Raw genomic sequence first — 23,571 nt, forward strand, 5'->3', positions numbered from 1 at the left:
CCAAGAAAAGGGAAGTCATAGATTTATATAGAGATATTTACACAATTCTCTACTCAAAAAGCAGAAGAGGAGCTTATAATCACACATCATGTCCAGTCTGGAAACACAATGGTGACCGGGATCACAGCTCTAATATAATCTTATACAGAGACAATGCTTTGTATACACCAGGGCACTTGGCATTTTCTCGATGCAGGAAGCGCTCTCTTGCAGACTTCCTGATTCTCTTCCTGCACCCCAGGAAGTGACGCAAGTCAAAGGACAAGGTGAGGCTGAGCAGAGGATACCCATATCAGCTTTCAGACGTCCCCACCACCATCCAGTGTTGTGAAGACAAGTATCGCCATTCGGATGTCAGAGAGACAACTATAGCAGAGACTGTTCACTTTTCTTTTTTGCAATTAGACATCTCCATGTTAAAGTGACAATCTCGACACCAGAACAGGATCTGCTTCCCAGATGTGTTGTGTATGTAACCCCTGCTAACCCTACGAGTGTGATATGTTCAGTCTGTGTGACACGGTGACGTTGGCTTCCTGAGCAGTGGTAAGTACCATTCCATCACAAAAAAATTCTCACCAAATGCAACAGATGTTGGTGCAGCCTCTTCACCATTTTCTAAGCAGTCATCTGTGTACCAGATTTATCCTGCTGTCTCCTGCAGTCACATTGTTGTCCCCTTTTTTACGTTCAGTCTGTGGTTACACACATGATCCTGCGCACATTGAAGACGACGCTGGAGGAGGAAAGACGAGGACTCCGACCAAGGCAAGAGTCCAAAGATGACCAGGGCGAGGTAAGAAAATTAAACAAATGTGTCTTTTTCTGTTTTACAACATATAAAACTCTGATGAGGCTAAATGTGGCCCTCCAGTGCTGCAAATATGAAGTAGCTTTATGACAGTGACCATTGGCAGACATATTATATCTTATGGGGCTAACTTCTCTGTCACCTGGTCACCCAAACACTCCTCCTCTTCCTTCTCTTAGCTCTCTCTGACAGTCAATCAAAAATCTTTCCACTACCATCCCTCTCACAGATTAGAGACATAGTTGACTGGATCTATGGCTGTAGGATGTGAAACATGATCTGGTCTTAGTGACCAAATGTTTCATTTTACAGCAGTGGATGTGTCAGACAAATCAGAGCCTTTAGGGTATGTTCACACAGCTTATTTTCCGGCCGTAAACGGACGAAATATCACGAGGCAGAACGCCTCCAAACATCTGCCCATTGATTTCAATGGGAAAAATGGCGTTCTGTTCCGACGGGGCCCAGGAAAAAGAAGTGCATGTCACTTCTTCAGCCGTTTTTGGAGCCGTTTTTCATTGACTCTATAGAAAAACAACTCCAAACACGGGCGTAAAAAAACGCTGCGAAAAACATGAGTTGCTAAAAAAAATGGCTGAAAATCAGGAGCTGTTTTCCCTTGAAAACAGCTCCGTATTTTCAGACGTATTTTAATAAGCGTGTGAACATACACTTAGGGTATGTTCCCACACATAGGATACGCTTCAGATTTTCTGCAACAGAAAATTTGCAGTGGAATCTCAAAAAAAACACAGATAAATTGGTCACAGAAATCCACAGAAAATTGTTGCTGTGAAATTGCTGCGAACCAACGCTGAGATTTTTCCCGCATCGGTTTTACCTGCGGATTTAGTGTTAAACATTGATTGTAACAAAGTATATGCGCTTCTATTTGCGCTAATACTTGAGCCTTTTGGCTATAAAACTGTGTAGTTCGACTGAATTTAGGGGTTTTAAATATGGGGGGCAGGAAGAAAAACTATCGCTATATACAGACAATATACTTCTATGTCTCTCAGACAACAAGCTCCATTCCTGAAATATTTCATATGATTAATGAATTTGGGGATTTCTCCGGCTTGAGAATAAATTGGGCAAAATAGTTTCTGATGTCCCTGCACAACTCAACTTACACATTTGTAAGAATTTTTTTAAAAATTTTAGACCCTTTTGATTGTTTTAAATATCTCGGCCTTTATACAAATCGAGATATGAAGGCATTTTATTCCTTAAACTGTGTAGCATTTTTAGAGAATATGAATGAGAACCTTGGCATGGAATTAGCTTCCCTCGTCCATGGCGGATAGGCTAGCTCTTATTAGGATGGTGCTTCTGCCCAAAATTTGCTTTGTTATATCTAACGTGCCGATTTGGATAAAAAAAAATTATAATTTTAATAGCATAAATACCATTTTCTAAAATTTCATTTGGAGGGGCAAACTGTCAAGTATTGCAATTAAAAAACTGCATATGAGCATTTCTGAGGGGGGTCTAGCGGTTCCAAATATTACATTATTCTACCTTGCTGCAAAACAGATCAGAGATTGGGAGGAGGTGCTGGTAAATAGATCTCTTTTGGTTACGTTAGCAAAATTGGGTTACAATTCTATCTATCATATATTGGAGTCGGGGGCATTTGGAGGTTACCCTGATAAAGCTGGTAAAGTATATTTTTATTTTTATAAAGTCTGGAATGACATTAAGAAATTGTTATCCATCCATGAATACTTGGACTTTACCCCTTTATGGCATTCCTCACGCTTTAAGGGGATGCGAAACATTGATAGTAATTTCTGGGTAACTAAAGGAATTAAACAAATTTCTCATATTTTGGGTAATGGAGATATGAGAGACTTTTCTAGTTTTAAAATTAAATATGAGCAAATGGAGATTTTCTTCAATATTTACAATTATGATCTACCCATGACCATTCACAGCGGAGAAGGAGAATCTCTATTGAAAAAAAGGACACATTGCATTTAAATCTAAATATGGTTATTAAGGAAGGAGTAATCGCGAGATTATATAAAATACTGATGAATCATTTTGCCTATCCTAATCCTAATAGCTTTAAGTCACGAAAAAGATGGGACATAGATATAGGCGAACAGCCTGATACCTTTTGGTCCAGTGTATACCAACAAACCCCTAGGGTCTCCTCCAATAGCAATCATAGAATTTACCAATTTATGATCGTTCATAGACTTTATTAAAAAATAGGCTCAAGACAATCTGATGTATGCCCTAAATGTTTGGGCCCTGAAGCGGATTGGATACATCTCACATGGCGGTGTCCAAAATTGGTTAAATATTGGATTGAGGTGATTGCCTATCTGGAGAATATTTTTTATAGTATCATCCCTCTGGATCCTAGAGTTAGTATTTTAGGAGATTTATCTTTGATACGGCAAATAGGAGGTAATTCCCTTCCGATCTGTCAGACATTATGTATGGGTAGGTTAGAACTTGCAGCAAGATTGCTTTCGCCGACTTCCCCGTCTGTAAAGACTTGGGGAACAAAAGTAAATAAATTTATTCTTAATTAAATCAAATTGTCTTGCTCAAGGGGGATAAATATTTATATTTTTTTATTAATTGGGACCTCTGGATTTCGAGGATCCCAATGAAGCTTTAGTACAAATCTATGCCCCCCTTTTAGCAATTAAATATATATATATATTATTATTTTTTTAAATTACGGTAATTTAAATTTTTTTTTATTTATTTCGTGTGGCTCGCAGGGAATTGGGTGGGGAAGGGGGAAAAGAGTGGGAAGGAGGGGAAATGAAAAAGAAGGCAGGAGAAAAGGAGTAATATTAGAGATTTAACTATAAATGACAATAAGATCCTTAGTGGATCTCTGTCAGGTTATGTCTGATAAAGATTATTTGTTTTCTTCTCTTGCCAGTACTGCAAATGTAATATAATTTCACTGTTCTTTGAGCTGTAAATTTCTATTGAAATAAAACCTGACATTTTTTAAAAAGAAAACAAAAACAAAGTGTACGTGCACCTGCGGATTTCCAGCGCTTTTTACTGCAATAACGCATTACAAACCGCAACAAAACAAATCTGTTGCTAAGTTAATTCATTGAAGTCTATGGGCCAAATACGCAGCAACTCCGCACAGAATCGGCTGCATAAATTGACAAGATAAAAAGTTGCACCCCAGAACAATTTCCTCACAACTTTTCTGCTTTTTTGTCCTCAGCGGGTGGCTGAGAATTGCTGGGTCTCATTCACTTTGCTGCTACTGTAATTGTTGCCGGAATTTCTGCACAGATTTCTGTTGCGGAAATTCCACAGTGTTTTACACTATGTGGAAACCTGGCCTTAACCTTGTTATAACAAGAAATTGTAGTGAGTGCGGTTTAATGTTTAGTGAAGTAGAAAGTAGCTTGCTTCTCCTTTTTCCTGAGTTTCAATAGGAGCTTGAGACAAAGCTGCATGAAAGGAGTACGGCTATGTTCACACGCAGTGAGCAAAAACGTCTGAAAATACAGAGCTGTTTTCAGGCGAAAACAGCTCCTGATTTTCAGATGTTTTTTTAACAACTCACGTTTTTCGCTGCATTTTTTACGGCCGTTTTTGGAGCTGTTTTTCGATGGACTCAATTTAAAAACGCCTCCAGAAAAAGTCCCAAGAAGTGTCCTGCACTTCTTTTGACGAGCTGTCATTTTACGCGCCGTATTTTGACAGCGGCGCGTAAAATAAAGGCTCATGGGAACAGAACATCGTAATTCCCATTGAAACATAGGGTATGTTCACACTCTGTGTTTTCACTCATATTTCGGGGCGTAAACGCCTCAAAATACGCCTGAAAAAAACGCCAGTTAAATGCCTACAAGCATCTGCCTATTGAATTCAAAGGGAAAAACTGTGTTTCGTTCAGACGGTTTTTTTATGGTGCCGTATTAAAAAAACGCCCCGTAAAAAGGAGCATGTCACTTCTTGAGCCGTTTTTGAAGCTGCTTTTCATTGTGTCAATGGAAAAACAGCTCCAAAAACACCTAAAAAAAACTTTTTCAGCTTACAAAACGGGTGAAAATGAGAGGCTGTTTCTCTGAAAACAGTTCTGTAATTTTCAGCAGTTTTTGACTCTGCGTGTGAACAAACCCTATGACCTGAAACAAACGTATTTTTCAATGTTTTCCCTGAGATGTTCAAATATCTGGAAATATGTTTTAATATTCCATTTTGTATCTTTACAGTGTGTATACGTGTGTGTGTGTGTATATATATATATGATAGAAAAAAAAGTCTAATAGCTTAAATAGGATAGAAAGAGGTTGGATTGTGTTAGAAGAATGGGGCTAGTCCTCAGGGAGTGTGTGCTCTATTCTAAGGCTCCTTCCGCTCTGCAGTGACTCCGTGAATGACGAATAGTGTCAGCAAGTGTGAGAGGAAGTAACAAGGACAATGCCTGTATAAACACTGAGGGTTGGTTGAATAGTAAACGTCTAGTGCAACACTTGGTCTGAAATCTTCATTTTTATTATTTCTCCAATCTAAACTTCTGAATCGTCTAGTCCAGGGGTTTTTCAATCCTTCTCTACTGGGACCTCACCAGCCTGAACATGGTCCAGCTTGAGCTTTATCATTGGAGACCACACCAAAATTATTCAGAACGACCTCAAGTTTTCTTAAAATTTGCCTCCTAAACCGAGGAGAACATTAAAATAAGCCTAAGAGGATTTAGTTATGTTGCCAAACCTGATATTGAAAAAGACCTTTGTAGCATATAATTATATAATTACTGCGGACAATCACTTTACGCCATTCGATTCCAGTAAATATTTCCCAGAAGTTAGTTCTGTTAATGTAATAATCGGATGCGCTGAAACCTGTGTATGAGCAGGAGTAGAATTCATATGTTTTTTAGGTGGCGAGGACTAATACGTTATAAGCAGGTCGAATATGGAAAGTAAATGACTAAGGCTCTGTTCACATCTGCATTGCAGATTCCATTGCATTTGATGGGAAGAATAGTGCTGCATGGAAACACCATGACGGAACCTGATGAACCACAATAGGGTCTGTCAGGGTTTGGGGGTGCACATTGTATGACGGATCCGGCACTGCGTCGAAGTTTCCGTTATAGATGGAAACCACAACGCAGATGTGAACAAAGCCTTATAATGGTGCGCTATTCATGACCCAAAATTTTTTTTTCAAATCTGAACAGCGTGCTAGCCCAGTTTGGTCCGAATTTGTATACGTAACTCCCCAGTGTTCTGCAATTGGATGATTGTGTGTCATATGTTCAGCTCACAATTATTAGCATTGACGACCACCATGCCGCCCTCTTGTCCTCCGTAGGTCAAGGATTTGTTAAAGGAAATCTCCACTTTGGAGATCTAAATAGAATATTGTCTCAAAAAAGAATAGGCAGCACGCCCAAAAATTTCAAAAGTGAAAATAGGTTTTATTCTCCCATATGCGAATGCGACGTTTCAGCCCCCATGATGCTTGAGAAAGGCCCTAGTATTTTTTGAGCTATTATTGTAGGTCCTGAGGCTCGTGTGCACAGTTGAATCTTTTTCCGTACTTTTGTGCTGCTCTTCTTTACGTTTGTTTTTTACATAGAATATTGAATATCTTTGCACATACATTGATTTCCATTTTTTGTATTATATGATGTTTATAATCTGGATTCCTGAGAGCAGTACATGGGGCCGCACTATAGGAGGCGCAGACATCACAGTCGCGTGCTGGCCTTGGAGCCTGATGTAGTCCTATGACCCCTCTACTACATAGGGGGACATTATTACCTTAAATGCAGTATGATTGTTGTGGGGGGGGGGGGGGGGTTCTCTGATACAAATTTTGCACCTAGACCCAAAAGCATTAAGTTACTACCCTGGAGCAGTGCATTGTGGGAGCTCAGTGGTGACAGACCACATACAAACCCTGTGTAGTCTGATCTCGCAGTCATATGACTACAGGATTTGTTTGTTGTTGTAACCACGGAGACATAGGTTTGCATAGGAGCTGTATACACAAAACGATAGAAGGTTTGTAATCAAGACTATTTACAAAGTTGCTTCATTTTTAATGTCGATGCTTTGGAGCAATAAATAAAATTGTTTGCAATATTGAATATACACCTAGAAGTATTTAAGCAAGATGTGAAAAATTTATTTTAATGGGAAAATCGCTATGTAAAAACACATAACAAACTTTACAATGTATTTTTATTGCTAAAAAAATCGTAGCAGGTAAAGCCAGCCTTAAGCCGTGTTCACACACTGAGGATTCGGTCTGGAATTAGGCGCTGATTACGTGCCTCGGTTCTGTCAGAATCCGCTAGCGTTCGTCCAGAAATGTGTGTGAATGAGGTATTCTATAATCCCATTCACACTCTCGGGAAATATTCCCACGTAATAATGAACTAATGAAAGCTGCGAATTGGGGCCATTGAATTACAATGGAGCTAATCCGTGTTCAGATCCGCTAGCCAATTCCCGACAGAAATCCGAGTTTCAGCATGTGGCAAATCTGTGCTGTGTGAACTTGGCCTTATAGAGCCCGGCTGTTCGGTCACATGACCTGCGGAGGCCGATAAATCACATACCAGCAGATTTCTACTATCATTTCGGGTGTGTAAAGCAAATAAAGCGTCAAAGTTAGAACAAGATCAGGAAAGGAAAGTCATTACAGAGTTACTCAACTTTCTATGTGGATTTCAACAATGGAATGTTATTCGAAGGCGGAGAGTTCCTTTAATATCCACCACTATGGGCGGAGGGTGGACATAGTGACAGTAGTATGAGGTGAATAATGTTACCAGAGTAAATGAAGGATCATTCTATAATACTGTAAAAAGGAGATTTAGCAAAAGTAGCGCAAAGGAAAAGTGCAGTAGTTACCCATAGCAACCAATCAGATGCCAGCTCTCAGAACTCAGAGTTCCTTTTTTTAAACGAGAGCTGAAATTTGATTGGTTGCTATGGGCAGCTGATCCAATTTTCCTTTTGCACCAATTTTGATAAATCTACTGTTAAAAAGGGGTGTGGCTTAATGGGAAATGGGTGTGGTGTAGTAAAAGGGGCGTGGTTTAATATGACACCATGAGCCAAAAATAACCCAAAATGGCATAAACTTAGCCAACTAATAGGTGGTATTAGCAAGAGGAAAGTGTCTAGCAAGATGCGCCAATTTTATCATACAGCGTGCACCACTGTGATAAATTTGGTGCATCTTCGGACGGCCTTGTTTACACTGTCTATAGTCTATAACATAGATAGTATTAGTACATCTGCGCCATTGATTTTTTGTGCCGGTTTAGCTAATAGGAGAGTGGATCTGACCCCATACTATGTGGCCATTACCGAGGTTGTCGGTACAGATGATGATATTTCTGAGTATATAAGGGGTTAACCACCAAATCCTGATATAAGACTTGATTTCAATCCTGTTTTATACAGTATTATTTTAATTACGATGTATTTTTCTGGTATTTTTAGATTTGTGACTTGTTTTATTTTAAAATATTTAAATCATCAGACATTTCCGGACTAATCCTGAACCTCCGCTGCCGCTGATCACATTTATGTCTCGCATTAACAATTTTTTTTTTATTACCAAAATAAATAAAACATTGCGGTATTTGCAGTCTGCAGTGTGCCCCATGCCCATGCCCTGGGCCTGGCGTTGTACAGTATATGCTTTATAAATATTCACAGCAGGAACCGGTTTGGTAGGGCGTTGCTGGCCGCACACTATATTTACCTGTATGAACACGCGTCTTATTCCGGAAGTGAATAACCCGAGACACCTGGGATACAGATGTTATTTTTGCAGCCGTTCTCCAGCCAGCATTAACCCTTTGCATTCCTTTCCTCTTGAATTAATTTGTAATTGACTTTTTATCTGTATCTTTTATCCTCTTGGCTTCTACCTCCTTGTGTGCGTCCCTCCAGCCTCCTCCCGGCACTTGTTCCTATCTCTGATCTGTACCCGGCCTTCCTGGTCTGTGCATTGCTTGTCCTCCCTCATCAGCTGGTCTACTTTCTATGAATGTGGCCCTGAACTGTCTGTCACGGGGAGGTCCCTGTGTCACCTCCAGAACGACGACGTGGTACTTTCTGCCTGGCAAGGTGAGGCGTGCCACATCTGCATGGTGGTAAATGATGAGATGGCTGCAGGTTTGTGCATTTGGGTTCCTCATGTCGAGCTCGCTACCGTCCGAGCAGCTTTGTGTGATAACATTGTATGTATTTCTTCCAGGTCTTGCAGTATGAGGGAGAGGAGGAGCGGGACGGTGTTATATACAGTGTGTATCTACGCAACACAAACTCCCAGCAGGTAATGCATTGTCTACTGTATACATTGCATGTGTACATAACCTGTATCTTGCCAGCTGTCTGGTGCCAGTGTGCTATGCCAGCTTCAGTGTTCATAAAAAGCTGATATACCTGTTAACAAGCATTCTTATAGATAATGGGGCGCTGGCTTATCAATGGTGAACATTCTTAGCACATTAGCATTCCGGTACCCGTGGCCTCCAGAAACTACAACTCCCAGCATGCCCTGACAGCCGCTGGCAGATAGCCTTTATCAAGCACTAACGTCATGCCAGAAACTAATATAGGGAAGTTATACGCTGAGGAAGCAAAATTAAAATCAGACCCAAGGTACAGACCCACAACTGCCCAACTGTGGATACGGAAGAGAGGAGACATATCAGTCTTTCCTTTACTCTGGATTTTTCCTTCTTTTTGGATCCCCTTCTGTGTTTGGCCCCTAAAACTGCCACAAAAAGTACATGCGTGATTTAGAATTACTGTTTTTAAAACGGCGAAAACCTAACATCATTATCAGAAGACGGAAACCTGTTTGCTTGAATGCAAAATGTTTGTGCCATTGTTGTGGCTGCCGTTGGCAGGTACAGGGGCTATTTATGTCTTGTGCCGCCTGGAAACAAAGTATAAGGTGTCACTAACACTGTCAGGATGATGGTGATTCATTGCTATATGTTAATATATTATATGTTGCCGGTGTGAATTACATATGATGTCATCTGTATCCTTCATTCTCCTCAGCCGCCTGTTAGAGTGTTAGCTCTGCGTGCAGGCACTCCTCCCAGACTTGTCCTCCATCTTCTTGAAGCCCGGATTCTGGGGGACACCACCTACATCCCAGCCTTCCTTGCCACGTATCGCACCTTCACCAGTACTAGTGACGTGCTCAGGACGCTTCTGGACAGGTTGTGAGCCTGACTGTCTATATGAGGCCGCTCTGTAATCTGTGGATGTGTTAATGTTCTTGGGGATTCCCACACATTGAACCTTTATGTGGGGCCCCTCTTATTACTCCAGGAATTACAACTTGTCACTCGGCTCTCATGAATTATCAGGAAATATCAGAGCAACTCGTAATTGTTTCAAAACTAATATTTGCCTTTTAGTTCAGTCGATGTCATTGGCTTATATTATATTATATTGTATTACTGATCATGACTATATTACATCATTTTATAGGTTATGACTATATTCACACAGTGCAGATTTGCATCCTAACCACCGAGAAAGTATAATGGAAACATTTATATTATATTACAGGTCATGACTATATTTTATTTATTAGTTGGCTCTATATAAATACAGGCTATTGTTGTATTAATACAGGTCTTGACTGACAAAATATTACAGGTCATGACTATATTACAGGCTATTACTATATGACAATATATTCTAGGTCATGGTGACTATATTACAATATATAACAGGTCTAATATATTACACGATCTGAATGTATAGTAATATGTTACAGGTCATGCCTAAATTAAAATAGGCAGTGAAAAAGCCTTTAGAACGACATCTGATAATCCAGAAAGTCTGATAATCTGGCACTTATTTCCAGCACAGAGTTGCGCTCTAATGTGGATTTTTACAAGACCAAATTCAGAAGGATAAGCAGAGAGAAGTCTGATTAAAAAATAAAAGAAGTTCCACATTTGATGGCAAAAATAGTGCATGTTGCAGTGCTATACATGCGGTCAAAATGATGGAAACCATGATAGAACCGCAATGCACGCCATTATATGTCAATGGGCTCCGTTGTACACCAAATCCAGCACGGTGTAGTAGCCTCTATTATTAACAGAAGCCACGATGCAGATGTGAACAGAGCCTTAGAGCTCACAGGTTATGACTATATTATTATATGTCATGATTACATTATAATACAACACATTTCCAATTCCTGAGGTGTCTCCCTCTTCAGCCATTACCCCCCATCCTCCTCAATGTTGGACTTTTCTTTGGTTGTTGCAGGTTGGAAGACGATGATTACACAAAGGCAACACGTAACTCCTATGGAGGAAAGGATGATGAGTGAGTAGTACATGTATTTTAAACTAATTCCTTAGGCCTCATGCACATGACCGTAGCCATTTGCACAGCCGTGATTTTCAGGTCGGTCGGGGGCGGTCACCCGCAAATCACGGGCCATGCACATGGGCCATTATTTGCTATGAGCCTGGACCGCAGAACACGGCTGTAATAAGACTTGCCCGTTCTTTCTGTGGTCCGGGCTCCTGGGCCATACATGGACCACCATAGGAATAAATGGGGCCGCAATTCTCCCGTGGAATTTCAGGGGAATTGCGGCCGCAAAAACACGTTCGTGTGCATGGGGCCTTAGTGTTTATCAGTCTTAACGCTGTCAGTGGACGGTCATCTTTAAGGGGAATCTTACTTCTGTGCTTTTCAGTCTCACGTTTATATAATCTGTGCTTTACCAAATAGACCAGGGATTCACCAACTTTCTATAGTGTAATGTTCACATAGTCAGACTGTATCACTTAGAGATATGATACTAAAATACATATCCATCAGCCTAGGCGTTTATATCGTAGCGTAAATCCACACACAGTGTCCCCTGTAGATAGTGCCATGTGTAGATAGTGCCCATGTAGATGGTGCTCCTTGTAGATAGTACCACACACTGCCTCCTTAGTGCCACAGTGCCCCTGCAGATGTCACAGATGTAGATAGCGCCACACTCACCTGTCTCTGTTCCCACGTCGCCACCTGCGTTGATGTCATCGCACTACCTGCATCACAATAAAAGTGCTAAATGGCAGGGAAGGGAACTGATAGTTGCCTCGCCAGCGTTGTCAATTGTATCCGCGTCTTAAGAACGTGGCTACAATTAATTCCAATTGTAGGTGAGGGCTTCCCATCCCTGGTCACTGGGGGTTTCTGGGCAACTGGAGACCTCCCTCCGTGCGCCATTAGGTACGGTTTTGACTGCTACTTCTGCACCCCTATAACTACACCGGCAAATATTAATCAAAAACCTTGTACTATTTTTCAGTTAACATGTTCCAACTTTTGTCATCGCTGTATTCAACATGCCATCACTGTGACGCTCTCTCCCCAGTATCAGCAGTCTCTTCTGCGGCTGGATGTCTCAGTATCCTAAGGACTTTATATCACTTGACCCTGGAATGAGGGAACAACTGTCTCGCTGCTTCATAAGACTGAGGAAAACAAATCTGGTAACAAAACTACAGGAGGTCGATTCCGGGGAGACGACCGTGCCAGATGATCGCCCTTCGGTGGGAGAGGATAATGACAACTACGACCCTTTAGATATCTTGACATTTCAAGCCGGATATGTGGCGGAGCAACTGACCTGCCTGGAGGCTGTGAGGACACAACTCTTTCTACTCTGACTTTCTATATTAGAAATGTATAAATCATTTACGATCAGTGTTCCCTATGCAGGGATCCTGAGTTTAGTTAGTTATGTGGGCGGGGCTTTGACAACTGCTTACTCTGGTTGTCAAAGCCCTGCCCACATGGTTGCTTTTTAGCAACCTCATGCCCAATTAGGTTTCCATTAAAATAAAATTAGAGCTGCATTTACAGTGCAATTCTTCCAGTGATAGCAGCTACTCAGGGGAGCAGGAACTTTTGAACAGAAAGCCCCAAAACTGTTAACATGAAATCTGATGTTATCCCTGTGTTTTCTAAGCAGAGGAATTTCCTGATTGGTTTCCTCCGATCAGTCTTCTACAATTCCACATTATACTCCAGTTCAGTGTTGGAAACAGGTGCCGGATTATCAGACGTTAATCTAGCATTCAATAATCTGATAATCAAAGTAATTTCCATGTTATAGGAGAATTGCGCATTCGGTGGGGTTCTTATAACATTATCTCACTCCAGATCGTACATTGTGCTGTCTTTTCCCGTTTTTACAGTATTAATTCTCATACATTTTCTTGTAACTCTCGTCTCTCACAGTCTCTCTTCTTAAAAGTCGTCCCATACCAGTGCCTGGGGTCTGTGTGGTCTCGAAGAGACAGGGGAGGAGAGCACTGTGACCGATGTCACTCTGTCAGAGAGACTGTTCGCCACTTTAACCGGCTGTCGGGGGCTGTGACATCATCATGCGTTCAAGACCCACAACTGAAGCCACAACAGAGGGCTCGGGTCCTCGAGAAGTGGGTGAGAGTGGCTGAGGTGAGAGGAAATATATATAATATACAGTAAAATGCCTGCAATCTAGCATCAATGGGACCTGGTAGGTTCTGAATGATCAAGTAATCTGGATTATCGGATGGTCATAGAGAAGTATATAAAAGTCACATGTTAGGATTGAGAACATTCAGGAAGAAAGCCCATAATTAAATGGTAACATAAAATCTGCTGCTACCACGTTGGCCCTGGCTCTTTACTTACAATGTTGTGTTGTGTTGTGCGCTTTATTGCCCCTTCATTCCAGATATAGAGTCCCCTAGTGTGATCCCGTGACACATACCTATGACAAGTCCTAAAACATTTTTGGTTGGATCTCTTCTCCTCTTAGTGACCCAATTTGATTTCTTTAGGAATGCTGGAACCTTAGGAACTTCTCATCTGTCTACGCTATTCTCTCGGCCTTACAAAGTACGTCTGTGCACCGTCTAAAGAGAGTTTGGGCAGAAACATCCAGGTAAAGGGACATTATTCAATATTCATCTAAAAAATTGTTCTGTGTGCGTCCAACTCTTATGGTCACATCATGTTATAGATGGACATGTATGTGTGTATGTATGTATGTATGTGTGTATGTGTGTGTATGTATGTATGTGTGTATGTATGTATGTGTGTGTGTGTATGTATGTGTGTATGTGTGTGTATGTATGTATGTGTGTGTGTATGTATGTATGTGTATGTATGTGTGTGTGTATGTATGTGTGTATGTATGTATGTATGTATGTGTGTGTGTGTGTGTGTATGTATGTATGTATGTATGTATGTGTGTGTGTATATATATATATATATATATATATATATATATATATATATATATTTACTGAGATAGTTATTAGTGCTGATGTCATTCAGGGAAATCCAGCGCAGTTACCAGGAAATGAGCGAGGTGTTCTCGGAGAAGGACAATTACGCCCGGATGAGGGAGCTGCTTTTCCAGGTGAGTGGTGGACCTCCTGTCCTTGCATCATCTGCTGTTATATATATTTTTTTTATTTTTCAAACGTTACAAAAAAGCAAACAAAAGAAGGACAAGATGTCCCATGGCAAAAGCATCTCTGAACATTATACCGATATTATATACATTGCACAGTATACATCAAATGATCAATGATAAAGTTATAATTGAAGAGATTTTGCTCCCCCCAAAAAAAGTCATTGAATCATAGGACATAAAGCCTATTAAATAAAACATAAGAGGGGAAGGGAGGAGGAGAGGATAAGGGGAAGAAGATGGACACGTGTATCTCCCATTGTCATCTTGATGTATTCCGGGGAGTAAGGAATGATATTGTGATGGGGGCCGCACCAGTCAGATGATGTTCCCGATACCAAGTTGTGGAGCCAAAGCATGCCATTAGTTCTTGTTTTATATGAAGTGGTAAGAGAGGTATAAAGTTCTCCCATAACTTAAAAAAAAGCTTCAGTTTTGTGCTCTTTACGAAGGGAGGTTTCCACCCAATCCATTCTGAAGAGATATCATTTTTCTAGAAAAGTACGACGTGTGGGGGGTGTATTATTTATCACAAGCCATGATGAAGGACGCTGCGGCCGTCTGAAACGCGTCGGCAGCGTGCATACTTTTCTATCCACCTTTGCACTTGAATATGTGTCTTCAATCTTAAAGATTTTTTCAAATAAAATTGGAACCCACTTTCCTTTTTAAAACTTTACTCCTCAATTTTTTTTTGGCGCTAGATCCTTCCTTGTATTTCAGTTCATTTTAATAGATAACAGTATCTCGTGGTGGGTTATTTGGTCTAAGTGGTCAACCCAGATACGCCTGATCTCGATTTAGAGTAGTCAAACGATTGTCTGAAAGTGTTATAATGTATAGTAATGAGTCGTCTTCGGCATTGATGAGATGGGGTTAAGTGACAGAAGACGTCATCCCAGTCTTGGTCCTGTAAGTGTCGCATTGCCTCGTGAGCGCAGCCACAGACCTGCATCTGCTGTAATACTTCATCATCTAACTTTACCTCTTGTTTAGTCTCCGGACACTTCTGATGTAACCTCCAAAAAACAATCCCCGCGCCCCAGAGACCCGCGAGCCACGGTAAGTCGCTTCTATACTGTAGAGATGGAAGATCTGGAAGAGCAGCCACATGGACAATTCCAGACCTCACCGGGCCATACACTGTGCGATATATCATTGAATAATCCAATAATCAGAAGCCGCCAGATCCTCGCGCAAAGTTTTTCCAAAATTCTCTTTAGGATTATGAGATCCTACTGTTATTTTTTTCCTGAAGAATCAGACCTGTGTCTGAGAGTGGAAGAGGTAGCACTGACCATTGGTGGACTATCACTGTATACGGCCAGTGTATGGTCTTTCAGCGTATACAATGTGTATTACCACAACCGGCCATTGATGAAACAAAATCATTCAAAGTAAACGACATTTTTGGGGCCTACATAATAGTGCCATACAGTCAACACATAATGGTGCCATTTATAATGCTAACATACTGTAATCATGCTTTCAGTACGGGACAGTTGTCCGGCAGCGAGGCAGGGACTCCTAGCATCGTACATAACTATGATGCTAGGAGCCCGGCTCCCTGCACTGTGTTCGGTCCGGGACTTCCGGCCGAAATACGTTCCGTCCATTACGGACGTAACATGGTCGTGTGAACCCAGCCTAACTGTTCATTCCTTGTGACCTTGTTTTTTTCCTCTGTCTCAGGGGGTCATCCCGTACCTCGGAGTCTTCCTCACTGACCTTGTTATGCTTGATGCCGCCATCCGAGATCAGCTGGAGGTGAGAATCTTGACTCTTTTCTTGAATTGTAGGTTAAGAAATAAAGGGTAATATCCCATATATTATATGATCTGTAAAGCCTTGTTCACACCGCGTGTACTCTACGTGTTTTAAGCGCCGAAAAATTTGTCAAAAACGCTTGCTTTAAGCCTCCCATTGACATCAACGAGAAAACGCATTGTAGTGCATAAAAAAAACGTTGTCTAAAAGAAGAAGCCTCAGGTCAATTCTTGGTCCGTAAAACGCGCCGAAAACACGGCTAATTCCCATAGCCAATGAGAGTCCTAATTACGTGACCAAAAACGCATAAAAAATGCCCGTACTTTAAAAAGCGCTTTTTACTTGTCGTTTTTTGTTTTTTAGCGCCGTGTTAACAAGGCCTTAGGGTTCCTGGTTTGCTACAGATTACTCTGGATAAGATGTGATGAAGATTTATGGCACACAATGTTTTTAATGCTAATTCTGTTGTTTCCAGAATGGATACCTGAACTTTGAGAAGCGCAGGAAGGTGAGTGCATAGACTTATACTGCGGAGACTTATATATACAACTAATACCCCATGTTTCATGGATATTTCTTACTACGTATACTACACTTTTTTTCAGGACGCAGCCGGGTCTTATATGCTGGGAGGGCATGATGTGCTGGCGTTTGGTTTGGAATGCAGAGCAGCCCGCTTTAGCTAACAGTAGCGGCGTTACAAATAGGCTGTTATTCGGCAAGATACGCCATGCCTGACGACCAGCACATTATCCCTCCACGTATTACACATAGTACTGACACCCCATGTACTATTCACAGCACTGACCCCTATTCATCACATTTATTTATTTATTTATTTTTATTACATTATTACACAGTTCTGACACTTTCATACATACATATTTATTTTTTACCATCCATTCACACCCTAGCACTACACTGACACACATTTATCGCACACCTTTGAGCACTTAGTTCGCCACTCCCCTCAAGACTAGTGGGAGGGGCTATCACTACTTAATGCACACTCCTTCTGCAGCATTCTTTGACCCGTCTGCGTCCTGATGGGAACGGGTTTTCACCCACCCACCTACCTAGTGAGTATGGCCTTTTTTGTGGTTTTGATGATATTTATGTCCCATTTTTTCTGTTTGGAGACTTATATATAGTATTATTATCCCTAGTGCAGGGCCTGAGCATCTGTGTCCTGCTCCACCCCTTAGGCCCTGCACCAGGGATAACATAAATGACCTGCACCTACAATGTAGAATAGGGTGGTGATAATCCCGCATCCCTTTCCTGCTGCAGTCTGTAGTCCAGGTTCTGATTTCAGACTATTGGCTGCCGCTCTCTAGATTTCTAATGGATTTACATAAAAAACAGAAACTACAGATTAAGGCCTCATGCACACGGCCATGCCGGTAATCACGGCCCATGATTGTGGTCACGGCCGGCCGCGGGCCGCATTTTCGTGCCGTGCTCCCATACAAAGTATGGGAGCACGGCCCGTAAAAATCAAAAAATAGGACATGCTCCATAATTCCCGGCACGGTTCTACAGCACGCACACCCTTTCGTAGCAATACGGAAAGGTGTCCGTGGCCAACAGAACCGGGAGGGTCCGTAAATGCAGAGTTTTTTTTACGGTCATGTGCAAATCGTCAGATTTTGTATAAAAAACATGTACAAATCCGGAACATTAGCGCAGCCTGTAGCAGCCAATCTGATTTCAGCGCTGATTATGTGAGGGAAGAGAAGACAATGCAAGGAAGATGGCTTCTATGACAACTTTGATGCTCGTGTTGTGTTTCGCCCCCGTGTTCCCCAGGAATATTTAGCTCAGGAATAATTACTTGTTTCTGGTTTTTTCTTCCTCCTCTGGATTTTTGCGCCCAATCTGTTCAGGAGTTTGAGTCCCTTTCTCCGATCCGCATTCTGCAAACTGTGTGTCTGGGATATCGCTTAACTTCAGATCCGCACTTTGTTGGCTGGTTCCAGAGACTGCGTCTGATCAGCGAGGATGAGAGGTGAATAAAGTAACCTGGTACCCGTGTATAATGGAGGCAGACATTCTGTCAGCTGAGCCAATATATATTCCGTCAATATATACCCGGGACAGCGCGATATACCCTGCATTGTACCCGGTTATGATTATGGGGACACCTAGTGGTAGAAGGGAGGTAATGTCGGATAATGACGGCATTGTTGTCTTTTGCAGTTACCGATTATCATGTGACATCGAGTCAAACCACGATACAACTGTAACAGCACCAGTGAAGCCTACAGTGATCATCACACACTGCACCGAGTGAGTAGAAATCCAGCGTATAAGTAGCGGCATATGATCAAAATGTTCACTGACGGATTTCCATCATTGTCAGAGGCAAGAATTAAAGGGGTTGTCTGAAATAAAACTTAGTCATTGGAAATAATAAAAATGTCAGCAACTTTCTTATATACGGTCCATATCAAGTCATCAACATTTTCAAGATCTCGGCTTGCTGTCAGTGAAAAGGGATATTCACATTTACCTCTAAAAACCTCTGCAGACCTAGCACTTCTCACGGCGGAGGGTTTGTTACAGTTTTATCCAGTCTAGGCGATCTTCTGCAAGCTAAACAGACTGAACTAAATTTTACCTACACTGACACATTGTAGCAAACTGGTTAGACATTTGTGCTGCTGATGTGTTTTGACAATCCTCTGGGACTTAGACAGGATACAATTGTAACAAACCCTCAACTGTGAGAAGTATTAGGTCTTTTGGTTTTCAGCTTCTGGATGTACGCATGTTTCCATTTACTGACACCAAGCAGAGATCTTGAACAATGTATATTAGAGAGTTGCAGAACTTGACATCATATAGCAATGGAACCTTATTCATGCTTCCTGCGGTGGTGAGACTTCTCATGACACGCTGACCATGTTCTGGTTTTCTCTATTCAGTCTCTTGGCCTCCATTGCTGCACCTTTTGGACCCGGCCTGCACCTGGTGTCCTGGGATACACCCTGTGAGCGGCTGCGGACGCCAGGCCTGACCGCGGTATGGACACGTTCCATTATGTGCGCGCCACTTTCTGTTCTATAACCGCTGTGCAAATGTTTTTTTATTTCCCTATAGAATCGTCTCAGAGATTGTAAAGTGGGGGAATTATAATTCTTCCACTACAGCCCGAGCCTATGGTTGGGGACCAGCAGATCACTGTATGTTCTCTATAAAGGGGGTAAACTGAACGCTACGGTGTAAGTATCCTCATATTTCATGCCGCATGTAAAGGGTTTCTTTGAAAGAATCCCCAAAAGTGAAGCATTTGCCCAAATCAACCAATCGGATTGCAGCTCGTGTTTGTCAGGGGTAAATGAGAACAACAACCTGATTGATCCCAACAGATTCTGACCCCCCCAGTAAAACTATGCCGCGTAACCAACCTAGAACCCGCAGCCCATTCCGTCCGAAAAAACGCACTACATGGTGGTCGTTTTTCAGAGGGAATTTCTGCTGCAGAAGGCAGCGCTAGAAAAAATTAAAAAAAGTCCATACATATCACCTGGTCCTAGTCATGGCGACGCGTCCCTCCATTGGCGTGCAGTCCGGCCTCCCACTATGATGCTGCAGCCTGTGATTGGCTGCAGGTCACATGGGATGAAACATCATCCCAGTAGGCCGGCCTGGAAGAACAGAAGAAATCGTCGCTATGACAACGCCCGGGTTGTACGTATAAGTTGCTTTTTTGAGTCGCAACACTTGCCTATTTGTTGCGGGTTTTACATCCCTATTGAATTTCATGGGGAAAATCTGCAACAGAAACGCAGAATAAATTGTCATGCTGCGGATCTAAAATCTGCACCACGGGTCAATTTATGAACGTTTTCGCTGAATTTTTTTGCGCAGCGCGGGCATGAGATTTTCTAGATCTCATTCACTTTGCTGCTACTGTAAATGTTGTGAAATTTCCACACAGAATTCTGTTGCTGTAAATGCTGCTTTTGCGCTATGTGGGAACCCGGCCTCACACTTGTGTTTTATTAAATAGACCTTTGTGAATTATTACGTTCTTCATCTCTCTCTCTCTCTCTAGCAACAGAAAAGCCCTTCAGTTCCAGCACTCGACATACAAAGCTCCCCCAAACCAGCGCACAAAGGCTTCCTGACCACAGCGGTCAAGGGGCCGACACACCGACGTTCTGCATCTTGTGGCAGTCCTTTAAATACGACAGTGCAGCAAAGCGCGTCTTCTGAGAGCATCACCGATCAGGGAAAATTTCCTGACCGAGACGCAGACTTCCGTATCATTCGTGCACGCGTGGAGCCGGCGGAGGAGAACAGTGTGTACAAGAGTGTGCGGGTGAGGAGACACTATCAAAGTACGGGGTCTTATATAACAAAGTCATCACAAGGTGCAGGGCCTTCTATAACAAAATCATCACAAGGTGCAGGGTCTTCTATAACAAAATCATCACAAGGTGCAGGGCCTTCTATAACAAAATCGTCACATGGTGCACGGCCTTCTATAACAAAATCGTCACAAGGTGCAGGGTCTTCTATAACAAAATCATCACAAGGTGCAGGGTCTTCTATAACAAAATCGTCACAAGGTGCAGGGTCTTCTATAACAAAATCATCACAAGGTGCAGGGCCTTCTATAACAAAATCGTCACAAGGTGCAGGGCCTTCTATAACAAAGTCATCACAGGGTGCAGGGTCTTCTATAACAAAATCGTCACAAGGTGCAGGGTCTTCTATAACAAAATCATCACAAGGTGCAGGGCCTTCTAAAACAAAGTCGTCACAGGGTGCAGGGTCTTCTATAACAAAGTCATCACAGGGTGCAGGGTCTTCTATAACAAAGTCATCACAGGGTGCAGGGTCTTCTATAACAAAATCATCACAAGGTGCAGGGCCTTCTATAACAAAATCATCACAAGGTGCAGGGCCTTCTATAACAAAATCATCACAAGGTGCAGGGTCTTCTATAACAAAGTCATCACAAGGTGCAGGGTCTTCTATAACAAAATCATCACAAGGTGCAGGGTCTTCTATAACAAAATCATCACAAGGTGCAGGGTCTTCTATAACAAAGTCATCACAAGGTGCAGGGTCTTCTATAACAAAATCGTCACAAGGTGCAGGGTCTTCTATAACAAAATCATCACAAGGTGCAGGGTCTTATATAACAAAGTCGTCACAGGGTGCAGGGTCTTCTATAACAAAATCGTCACAAGGTGCAGGGCCTTCTATAACAAAATCGTCACAAGGTGCAGGGTCTTCTATAACAAAGTCGTCACAAGGTGCAGGGTCTTCTATAACAAAGTCGTCACAGGGTGCAGGGTCTTCTATAACAAAGTCATCACAAGGTGCAGGGGCTTCTATAACAAAATCGTCACAAGGTGCAGGGCCTTCTATAACAAAATCGTCACAGGGTGCAGGGTCTTCTATAACATCTTCATTACTGGGTTTTCTAGAACGGTTTCTTAATGTTCCTAAGCGACGTACCTCTTATCGAAATAACCTACACCATTACACCTCCAAGGCTGCGATCATACGCTGTGCAAGTGCGAGGACCCTCCAGAGACACATTGTGTACCACTGGTGGAGAACCTAGAACACCAGTATCACCGGGGGAGGGGTTCTTCTAGAACACAATATATAAACCATGTCATTTTGTATCTCAGATCAGTAGTCAGGAAAAAACTCCCACAGTGATTGACAGGATCATCCGTAAACATCACATGAGTCTGCAGGGGCCACAGGAACTTGTACAGTTGCTGCTCGGGAATAAAGGTGAGATCGCGCAAATGTTTGATGCGAATGAAAACAACGGTAAGATTATATTCTAAAACAAAGGTTTGACATCTGGGAAGAACCCTAAGGCTGGGTTCACACGAGCATGTTTGGTCCGTAAAAGACGGAACGTATTTCGGCCGCAAGTCCCGGACCGAACTCAGTGCAGGGAGCCGGGCTCCTAGCATCATAGTTATGTACGACGCTGGGAGTCCCTGCCTCTCCGTGGAACTACTGTCCCGTACTGAAAACATGATTACAGTACGGGACAGTTGTCCTGCAGCGAGGCAGGGACTCCTAGCGTCGTACATAACTATGATGCTAGGAGCCCGGCTCCCTGCACTGAGTTCGGTCCGGGACTTGCAGCCGAAATACTTTCCGTCCATTAAGGACGTAACCTGCTCGTGTGAACCCAGCCTTACAAATATAGAAAGATAACACAAGGGTCAGATTAAGCTGCTCTTAAAACAGCGAGGAGTAACCCCTGTCCATATGTCCTATTAAGGCATTTGGTCATCAAATAGAGGGTTCCCTGGCTCAAGACCCCCATCTATCAGCCACAGCGGGGGCTACAGGAAAGATCATTTGTTTGAATGGGCAGCCTGTACTACAATATCACCAGGGAGGATTTTCTAATCCCTTTAGCCAAGATTTTTATTATGCGCTGCCACCATAAACTTCAGGCTATGTTCACACGCAAACTCAAAAACGCCTGAAAATACGGAGCTATTTTCAAGGGAAAACCGCTCCTGATTTTCAGACATCTTTTAAGCCACTCGCGATTTTCGCTGCGTTTACGGACGTTTTTGGAGCTGTTTTCAATAGTCTATGAAAAACTGCTCCAAAAAAGTCCCAAGAAGCGACCTGCACTTCTTTTTCGCGGCCATTTTTTTACACGGCCATTTTCCAAAACGGCCGCGCAAAAAAAGGCCCGTTGGAACAGAACGCCGTTTTTCCCATTGAAATCAATGGGCAGATGTTTGGAGGCATTCTGCTTCTGATTTTTCGGCCCGAAAAACAGGCCGTGTGAACATACCCTTACTGTATGTATAACATTGTTCTCCTGAGGTTACATTGCTCATAAAACACCGTAGTGAAGAAAAAATAACCACAATAATCTATAATCTCCAGAGTTGGTTATCCCGGGAACAGCCAACGTCTTCTACGCCATGAGCTCAGCCAGCTTGGATTTCCTGGTGCGTCCACATCTACCCACTGCGGCTCCTCAACCTGAAGCGCGGCACCATCTGAAGGCACAAATCCATGCCACCTACCCCAAAATCAAAGCCAAAGCTGGAGACTTTGCAAAGTCCCTCTTCTAGGATCTACTTGTAGGACTGACGCTACAGAAGGACATTTCCCGCCATACTGGGGGCTCCATGAACCTCTGGACATGATGCTTTTCCTTGCTCTGCATTGACATTAAATGTTCCCCGTTATGTGGGGCGATTGCACATGATCTAATTCCGGTGTTACAACATCAATAACATTCCTTGGCTGACGAGAAATGACGCTGCAGGAACTGAAGCAATCCAGCAGTTACGTGGTGTCTCCGCTGCACGCGATGGCCCAGGATATGACGCCGCTCTGCATGTAAAGTGCTGCTCAACCTTCCAAACACTATCACGAAACACTATGTACTGTTATTCCTAGGTTGGAACTGTATGTATTTCTATGTTATGTCTTATCTATATTATATTTAAAAAAAAAAAAAGACGTGTGTAGAACTACATGTCCCAGCATGCTCT

The 23,571-nt window shown here is 42.4% G+C and overlaps 1 protein-coding gene across 1 annotated transcript; it reads left to right on the forward strand.

The window, feature by feature from the left end:
- Window positions 1–154: 154 nt before the first annotated feature.
- RGL2 (ral guanine nucleotide dissociation stimulator like 2) lies at window positions 155–23,510 on the forward strand. Its single transcript, XM_075836487.1, has 18 exons — window positions 155–546; window positions 695–796; window positions 9,041–9,118; window positions 9,856–10,019; window positions 11,089–11,148; window positions 12,200–12,467; window positions 13,069–13,287; window positions 13,656–13,759; window positions 14,155–14,239; window positions 15,290–15,355; window positions 15,986–16,060; window positions 16,536–16,568; window positions 17,947–18,068; window positions 18,260–18,349; window positions 18,988–19,084; window positions 20,121–20,387; window positions 21,715–21,823; window positions 22,955–23,510. Exons 2-18 carry the CDS (start codon window positions 710–712, stop codon window positions 23,143–23,145), a joined length of 2,115 nt encoding a protein of 704 aa, XP_075692602.1. The 5' UTR covers window positions 155–546; window positions 695–709; the 3' UTR covers window positions 23,146–23,510.
- The last annotated feature ends 61 nt before the right edge of the window (window positions 23,511–23,571 follow it).

The sequence above is a fragment of the Rhinoderma darwinii genome, chromosome 8 (genome assembly GCF_050947455.1).
Source record: "Rhinoderma darwinii isolate aRhiDar2 chromosome 8, aRhiDar2.hap1, whole genome shotgun sequence".
NCBI classification, from domain to species: domain Eukaryota; kingdom Metazoa; phylum Chordata; class Amphibia; order Anura; family Rhinodermatidae; genus Rhinoderma; species Rhinoderma darwinii.

Coding starts and splice junctions, on each gene's coding strand:
- RGL2 (XM_075836487.1), top strand. CDS start 710: ATGATCCTGCGCACATTGAAGACGACGCTGGAGGAGGAAAGACGAGGA. Junction 19,085..20,120: donor GGACGCCAGGCCTGACCGCG/GTATGGACACGT, acceptor CTCTCTCTCTAG/CAACAGAAAAGCCCTTCAGT. Junction 21,824..22,954: donor GTTGCTGCTCGGGAATAAAG/GTGAGATCGCGC, acceptor TATAATCTCCAG/AGTTGGTTATCCCGGGAACA.